At 32.7% G+C, this 9,016-nt stretch overlaps 1 protein-coding gene across 1 annotated transcript; it reads left to right on the top strand.

Annotated features, from left to right (window-relative positions):
• The first annotated feature begins 328 nt into the window (after positions 1–328).
• On the top strand, positions 329–3,386 carry LOC149528575 (glutathione S-transferase F9-like). The gene is made up of 3 exons (XM_089809476.1): positions 329–475; positions 597–644; positions 2,946–3,386. The coding sequence occupies exons 1-3, from the start codon at positions 329–331 to the stop codon at positions 3,384–3,386; spliced, it is 636 nt and encodes a 211-aa protein (XP_089665602.1).
• The last annotated feature ends 5,630 nt before the right edge of the window (positions 3,387–9,016 follow it).

Below are 9,016 nucleotides of genomic sequence, written 5' to 3'. Positions count from 1 at the left end.
ATCTATTCAGTTCCCTTTCCATAGAGACAAACAAAAACCAAGTTAGATAATCTTATTGCTTAAAAATACTTCTATAGTCTCCCATGATACGTCCCTCAATAAAGCTAATGAAGAGACGTAACCAATCTTACAATGGAAATATACTGACTAACTTGTTCTCTTTTATTTCTATTCACACAACCAAAATCCAAATTATAGAGCAAAAATCTGACATCCTCTCTTCTACAAATACCTTTTTAATCACAAAGCTTTCTCAAATGCATAGCATATCTTGGGGTTTCGGATAGGAAAAGGTATAATTATCTCTCTATTTGAGAAGAAAATCAAAATGATTGTCAAGCTGCTTGGCCTTGCCTATGCTGCCGACAGCAGAAGGGTTCTTGCATGTTTCATAGAGAAAGATGTTCAGTTCGAAATTGTTCTTGTTGATATAATTAAAGGGGAGCATAAGAAACCAGAGTTCCCAGCCTTACAAGTAGGGATCGTTTCTTATAATATATTTTTCTTCTTTTGTTGGTTTTGTAATAGTCCAATTTATACAGTTATAAGGTTAAGCTTATTGATTTGAGTTTGTCTTTATATGATGTGTGATGCAGCCATTTAAAAAAGTTCCAGTAGTCCAAGATGGAAGTCTCACACTCTTTCATAATGATTTTGATTGTGTACTTATTTATGGGTATTTCATTTTATTCTCATTTAGCTAGCATGCAATATGTATTAAAAAAATAAAACTATAAAGAAACATGGTGACAACAGATAACAAAATTATTTCATTAATCTGACTACACACCAACAACCAATTACATAACCTCTATAAATAGAGGACTTCCAGCTGTTTAGAGCTTACATGTGGATCATCTATTGTGATAGCACTAACACTTCACTTAAAAACCTTGCCATGTGTTTGGAGACAAATTCAATTGTGCATACATGTGGTGGAGTTAACTACAGTCCTACAAAATTGATGGCTAGAGAATAGGGAGCAGCAATCAACTGTTAAACAGAATAGTAGATTTGGTGCAACAAACTAGTGACTTATTCCAACATCCTCCCTTAATTTCTACCACTAAAGACTCTTTCAGTGGGATAAATTACAATAAGAAATTTAAACATGATAGGTCTCAGCATTAAGCCTTTTGAGGTACCCATTTACAACGTAGAAATTTTTAGTTTCCCCTATCACTATCACTATGAAAAAATCCATGTTTCTTGTTAAGTGGTTTTAGCTTACCACAAACTCTTTGGAAAAAAAATGCTTTAAGATCTTTCACCCAAACAAGTGGTTTTGGTTTACCACAAACCCTTCAAGACTTTTAGGTTTTTCACTTAAATAAGTGGTTTTGGCTTACCACAAACCGTTCAATAGATTTACTTAAATAAGTGGTTTTGGATTACCACAAACCCTTCAAAATTCACAAAACCATTGATCCAATGATAGGTAAATCAACTCTAAACTTTTCTCTAGCATACTAATATTGAGTCCATATGAAAAATAATCCATCTACCGAGTCACATGGGTACCCAGCCGTTGTGCTCGCTAGTTCTCTAGGAATATTTTTTAGATACATGGTTCATCAATATAGTAAAAACTTTTGAATTGCCAGGTACAACTGATAGTACACCTCTGGCTACAACTATCACTATTGTGATCTACATATTGCAAAAATTGACTTCAATGATTAGCCTTTCATTTAATTTGACAACAACATATCTTCTCTAGCTTGCTCCAACTTGCATTTCCACAACTCCTTTTCTCAATCAGTTTGATGAATAAAAGTTGCTTCTCTCTTAAGTGTTTATTTCTATTTTTTCCATTGCCAAGTATTTGTGCTTATTTCAGATCTTAGTAAATCTTAGATCTCTTATTTTTATCATGGTATCAGAGCCTAGTTTAGCCAGGTTCAGCTGGAGATTCATTTAGAAGTTCAGCTAGAAATATTGCTAGAGGGTTTTGTTGAAGGAAAATATATTGCTGGAAATGGTTTGTTTGTAGGGCTGAGTTTTTTTTGGAGTGATATTTGGTTGCAGGGCAGTTATGCTGCTGGAATATTGCTAGATTTGTTTGAAGGCTATTTTTTTGCTAACATGGGTTCTTCAAATGAAGTTTTTCCTATCTTTGATGGAAGTGGTTTTGCAGATTGGAAGATTGCAATCAAGAATGCTCTAAGAGAGAAGGCTTTATGGAGGTTAGTAAATAAAGAAATTGGGGAACCTCACCAATAATGAAGATTTTTTTTTGGGGTGATATTTGGTTGCAGGGCTGTTATGCTGCTAGAATATTGCTAGATTTTTTTGAAGGTTGTTTTTTTGCTAACATGGGTTCTTCAAATGAAGTTTTGCCTATCTTTGATGGAAGTGGTTTTGCAGATTGGGAGATTGCAATCAAGAATCCTCTAAGAGAGAAGGCTTTATGGAGGTTAGTAAATAAAGAAATTGCAACAAACTAGGCTCTGATACCATATTAAACAATTAAAACTATAGAGAAACATGGTGACAGCAGATAACAAAATTATTTCATTAATCTGATTGCACACCAACAACCAATTACATAACCTCTATAAATAGAGGACTTCCAGTTGTTTAGAGCTTACATGTGGATCATCTAATGTGACAGCACTAACACTTCACTTAACAACCTTGCCATGTGTTTGGAGACAAATTCAATTGTGCATACATGTGGTGGAGTTAACTACAGTCCTACAAAACTGATGGCTAGAGAATAGGGAGCAGCAGATTTGGTGCAACAAACTAGTGACTTTTTCCAACAGTATGCTTTGATTCAAAACTTATGTTGGTAGCTCAAATAATTTCTTTCTTGCGATTAATCTACTTGTATATGTGCAAACTTTTCTGGGTAGTGCATCTACCATTGATATGGTCATTGCAAACATATAAATCAGATTTGGTTTGTGTAGATCTGAGTTTATATGAATTGGTTATGTGTAGAATCAAGGGCTATCATAAAGTACTATGCTGAGAAATATGCAGGACAGGGGACTCCTTTGTTGGGGAAAACCCTAGAGGAGAGAGCATTGATTGAACAATGGCTTGAATTTGAAGGACAGTACTATAGTCCTCATGCTACTGCATTAGTCTATCAGATAATATTTGCCCCAAGGATTAATGTGCCTCAGGATAAGCTATCGATTGAGAGCAGTGCTCAAAAGTTGGGGGAAGTGTTGGATGTGTATGAAGATAGGCTATCAAAGAGCAAATACTTGGCAGGATATTTTTTCAGCCTTGCTGATCTATCTCATCTTCCATTCCCTGACTATATAGTTAATGCTACCAATAAGGGATATCTGATCAGGGATAGAAAACATGTGAATGCATGGTGGGAAGATATTTCCTCTAGGCCTGTATGGAAGAAGGTTTTGGCCATGTGAAATAATGAATCATGTGGCATAGGTTTCAAAGTTTCACTGTGTGTTTTGCAAAATAGTGAAACCCTCATCTACACTGTAGATGATGGAATGTTGTTGCCTTTCATGTTCGAATGTTTTACTCTGTTTTGCAAATTAATAAGACCCTCATCTAAAATGATGTCTCTTTTGTTTCAAATTTTGTTTTAATAACATAATTTCCTTTTTTGAATTGCTTGTGTCTTTTAACTCTGAACCTATGGCATTTTGATTGTAATGTTTAATTTGTTTTTACGTTAAGTTCTCTCTTCAAAAATAAAATTAATCAAGATAGAAAAATGAGTTTCTCTTCCAATTTATTTCTTGTTAATATTTGTTTCTCTTTTCTGTGGCATTTTGATTATAACACATGGCTATACTTAATTTTTATTCATGTTAACTATTCTTTTTAAAACTGAAATTAATGAAGATGAAAAAAAATCAGTTTTCCATCATTTTTTTCCACTTCAACAGTTGTTTGTCAAGTTTATCTAGCATGATTGGACCATTATTTAGTAATCAATTAGCAATTAACTTCTTCAATGATTCTTATATTGAGAGCATTTAACTAGATTGCATGGATATCTTAAATATCCATTACACCTACTTCATGTGGAGAGCATCATAGTTAAAGACTTGTGATATGATTTAAGTTCTATTTGTTCATGTTTAAAGTCTACTTTCTCTGTTATCTATCTAAAGATTCATTATATATTATTGCTACAAATATATAGCAAATCTAAAATTGAAAAGAATACATTACATTTGCAAATTTTACCACTGTTTTAGTTTTGAAACTTTTTTTGAACTATTAGATAGCAACCAATAAAGATGGGCTGATCCCAGTTATCTACCTTATGCCATCTTTAAATTTCAAAAAATAAATATGTCCATAGCATAACTGATGATACTATCATTCTTAATCTAATATACATAACAGACTGCTTAATCTAATATGTATAACAGACTGTAAAATAGATCGGCAGCTCCTAAACAAAATGTCGTGACAACTATAATTTTAGATTTTTTTATAAAAATGATATACCCAAATACCCAAGTACCTGGTTCGTGTGGTTTTATACTATTTAATGGTATTTGAAGAAATTGTAAAAATAGTGCATGGACAGTGTACATGCAATCTTAGTTGTATCAGATTTGATGAACATGCTTACAAATCTAGATTATTTTAACTTCAATGACAATCTTTTAAGATTCTAATATTGAACTTTCGTAAAAAAAAGCATTAATAGATAGTTGGTAAAAGAAGCCTTTCAATAAATGAAGAGGAAACTGGAAGAACAAGTAGTATTGACATTCAGTGTTTGTGTAACTCAGAGAAATTGTATTCAATAATTGGTAAGGATGATGACATGAAGTATAAAAATATATCCACCAAGATTTAAATCCAACAATTGTTAAAGGATGGTGACATGAAGTATAAAAATATATCCACCAAATTTTAAATCCAATAAGTGCATTTGACTTAAATTAAACCTGCCATATACTTGAAAAGATCTACATTATAAAATAAAATAATTTCAAAAAATCAATGTGACCGGGATGATAGAAGATTGTTGAGTTTGTAAAGAGATTTTAGAACCGTGAAAGATGCAACCCTAATCGGAAACATTTTCTAGGATTCATTTATCAACACTTCCCATTTTAGCAAAGGATATGATCGCGGAAGTCAGCAATTTAAGCTTCTCCCTTGGTTTAAGGCTGTCAATGTATCAGACTTTCCCTGTGCTTCGACATAAAATTTCTCGCAAGAATTCTGCCCAAAGAGATATTTAGAGTAACTATGTAATCTACAATTTACAATTTACAGTTAAAATACTTTTCACAATACATGAATTCATTTTGATGAATGAAGGGAATATATGGTAAATAATTTGATCTAAATAATAAGAAAATTTATGGCTTAGAATCTGTATAACAACTTGTTATTTTTACATCTTATTGTACTTATATCGTAGGCTAGTACTATTGCATTTAAACCAATCACATAATAGGTTTTGTATTATAAGAGCCCTTTTTTTCAAGGTTCTCCATATTACAATTTTCTTTTTTTTTTTGCTTAAATTCGTATCAAATGGATAGTTACGTGGCAGTTTTAAATTATATCTTAATTTATAATTAATCTTTTACATAAATTGTGAATAGATTATATTTGAATTTATTATAAAATTTTCCTAAATTTAATAAATTAAAATAGTTTTATATAAAAATAGATATAAATATCATTCTTTTATATGTAAATAATGGTAATTAATTACGGAGCCATTCCCCTGCATCATGCCATGCATAGCCCATCATACATGTATGCTATATTGTTAGTCTTTTCTCTTTCACAGTGAGTCTTAATTGAAAATTCTTACGGATATTAATTAGGATTAAAATTTAATATTTTAAAATCAAACAAAGATTTAAAATTACTTTACCTTTCTATTGTCAATATAATACAATATTTATCCTTCAAGTTAATTTTGAAGATTTTTTCACACTATGAAATACTTTATTCATTATACTTTATTTTTTTCATGAGTAGACCTTTTCTATTAATTTAAAACTTTAAAGATACATATTCACAAAAAAGAGGCTGAAGATCAACTATTTATCAAAAAACATATATAAATAGAAATAAATAAATTTCCAAAGGAGGGGCTTTGTCATTAGAACTCAAAAAATCCTTGGGGTTACTGGTTTGCTCAAGAGGAGCCCAACCATTAGTAGCAACAACATATTTATCTTTGTCTTTATCTTCCTTGGCCCTCAGAGGAGAAATGGCTAAATCCAGCTAGGGGAATGCCCACTTGGAGTCAAGGTGAGCAAATGACCAACCTACATCAACGATAGCAGGGGGAACCATCAAGAACCAACTCAAGCCTAACCTTTGAAGAGATGAGGCCAAGTGGTGATGGTCACAAAAGCCACCACTGAGAGAGTGGCAATGAGGCTATGACCTGGAGGTCTATGAGTAACAAGTAGAACTGTTATGGCCTCTCTAGTGACCACAAAGAGGAGTACATTCATCGGATAAAGCATCTACACGCACTCGCACAACCATACAAGGGGTATTTCCCTAGTGAGCTAGTAGCTCCTGCAGGTGAGCCACTTCTAGCTTGACTTTGTTAGTTTGTACTTGTATCTGCATCATGAAATTATTACATAGATGTGCTTTAGAGTACATTGCAACATAGATATCAAGAAAGTTGCGAGAGAATAAAACAACATTTTGATCTTTCTAGATTGTGAACAATATCTCCATTCTAAAAGCATATCTCTAAAAGGGAGCCTAGGAGCATCACCTAGAACCACCATATGCCAAGTGAAGGCCTCTCGATGAAAAAGCCTAAAGAAGTAAAAAATACAGAGCCAATAATTCTAAGTTCTTTTGAAAAACCAAAATATATGCAAAAATCTTTCAGTTTGGCCACAAAAAGGGAATCTAGGATTAGGAACTCCTAGATGTTGGAGCCAAGGATCCAAAGACAAGCCCTGAAAGAGGAGACACCGGATCAAGTGATAAATCTTTGGCTCAATGACAGTACACTAGATAGTGGCAAATCTATGACTCCAAGTCTTATGTGAAGAATGTAAATGCCAATGCTGATTGAGGGTATTAACCATTATAAGATGGGGCACCAGCCACCAATACCCTAGCCTAGGCTTGTAAGTTCTAGTCAATTGAGTGGTAGGGTACCAATTCCAATCTTTCTACCAAGGGTAGAATGAGTGAATTCCAAGCTTGTGTAACAAAATGGGAGGAACCATAAAAAATAGAAGATCAATAGTTTGTCAATCTGGATAGATAACTCAAAATTGCACCTACAAATCCTCCCATGAGAGAAGGCTCATTGTAGCCCTAGAGAATAAATCTTTGGGTATTTTTATACCCTTGCAAAATAAATGGAAAGTACTAGCTCCTTGAATCTTGGCTAAAGGCACCCCTTGAGTGGCAAATAAGGGAGACTACCAAAGGTTTTTTTGATTCATCGAGAGCCCATCTCTGAATCCATTACTAACCCAGAAAAGTGAAGGTTTAATGGCTTGCTAGGATCCCCAAATGCTCTTAGCAATAAAAGTGCCCTAAATTTGAATAGGTTTAGAAGTCACAAGAATGGTTTGAAAACTAATCCCCTTCCAAGCTGGACAATTAACCAAAAATCCTAAAGAAATGCAGTGAAATAACAATATTTTTCAAGCCTCATCTCAAGTCAGAGCCTATATGATCCATTTGGCATAGAGGGTTATCCCCTTCTTGTGGGTGGAAAACAAGCCAAGACCACTAGAATCCTTGGGTAAGCAATAGAAGTCCCAGGCCACTCTATGAAAGCCATGTTGCATAGCATTAAAGGCCTAGAGAAAGTTCCTGAGAAGATGTTCAAGCTTAAGGTACGAGGTTTTGGAGGGAGCCCAACAAGAATAATAATAGACATGACTAGCAACAAGCACTTTGGAGCATATTTGAAACTTTCTCGCAAGTGACAGGGACTTAGTGATCCAATATTCCACCTTCTTCTCAATTTGAGCAAGCACAACATTTCACAACCCCACTGAAGATGCTTAAAAAGAAAAGGGAATACCCAAAAATTTAAATATTTCACCATGTTGTACCCATTTCCATCCATAATACTGTAACCAGTTAGGGCCTAGAAAAAAATATTATCGGTAGCAAAGGGTTTTGTGCTATTGGATAGTCAACCCTAGACCAAGACAAAAAGTATCTAAACATTGTAAAGCATTGGCAATATTCTCCTTATCCTCAATCAATGTGAGGAAAGAATCATTTATGAAATGGCCATTAAAAAACTGAGGGGTCAACTCTAGTAAAGAAATACCATGCACCAGAGCTTGTGAGATAGTATTGGCTAGCACATAACCAAAGCCCTCAGCTGCCAAAACATAGAGAGAACGTGCAAGAGGAAAACCTTGGTAGATAGATCTAAAGAGCCCAAAAGCTTTATACTGATGACCATTAATTATGATGCAAGAAGAAGCATCCCCAAATAGCATATGCACCGATTGACAAAATACTAGGCCTAAACCCAGAGCTTGAAGCATATCAATATTCTCAAGGCTTTTATGTGTCATTATACTTAATTTTTATATATAATATTTTTTCCTTTTATTTAATTTAATTTGTAAAACCAAAAGAGAATATATTTAATTTATTTATTTTAATTGATTTATTATTTATTTTTAAGTTATTTTAATCAAATTAAAAAAAATATTTTATTTGAATTCATTTAGTGTTCTTTAAATCTTTCAATTGAAAAAAATTAATATACAAACTTTTCTTATCAAATACTTTATAAGTACAAATTGATACAACTTTCTCTGGATAATAGTATTAAAATTTTATTTATTTGAAAAGGGAAATTATATCTACCTTAAAGAAAAATTATTGTATAAGAGTAAAACAATTTTATTTTTTTTTGTTTATGATTCCATAATTCTATACTAGTTAAAATCAATAAATTTGACTAATGTTATTGTTGCAATTTAGTTGATTATAAAGTACTAAATTTTTAATATTTCATTACAGTTAAAATAATAAAATAGATTAAATAATTTAATGTAACATGTACATGATTATAAAAATTGTTACTATG

Source organism: Cupressus sempervirens, chromosome 11 (genome assembly GCF_028749045.1).
Source record: "Cupressus sempervirens isolate cs-2001-9-10 chromosome 11, ASM2874904v1, whole genome shotgun sequence".
NCBI lineage: Eukaryota > Viridiplantae > Streptophyta > Pinopsida > Cupressales > Cupressaceae > Cupressus > Cupressus sempervirens.
Note: the sequence above shows the minus strand (reverse complement) of the source record. Positions and strands in the feature narration are given on the sequence as shown.

Excerpts from the sequence above, each read along its gene's own strand:
- LOC149528575 (XM_089809476.1), top strand. The coding sequence starts at position 329 with ATGATTGTCAAGCTGCTTGGCCTTGCCTATGCTGCCGACAGCAGAAGG. Across the intron at positions 476-596 it reads CAGAGTTCCCAGCCTTACAA|CCATTTAAAAAAGTTCCAGT; the intron begins GTAGGGATCGTT and ends TGTGTGATGCAG. Across the intron at positions 645-2,945 it reads ATGGAAGTCTCACACTCTTT|GAATCAAGGGCTATCATAAA; the intron begins CATAATGATTTT and ends TGGTTATGTGTA.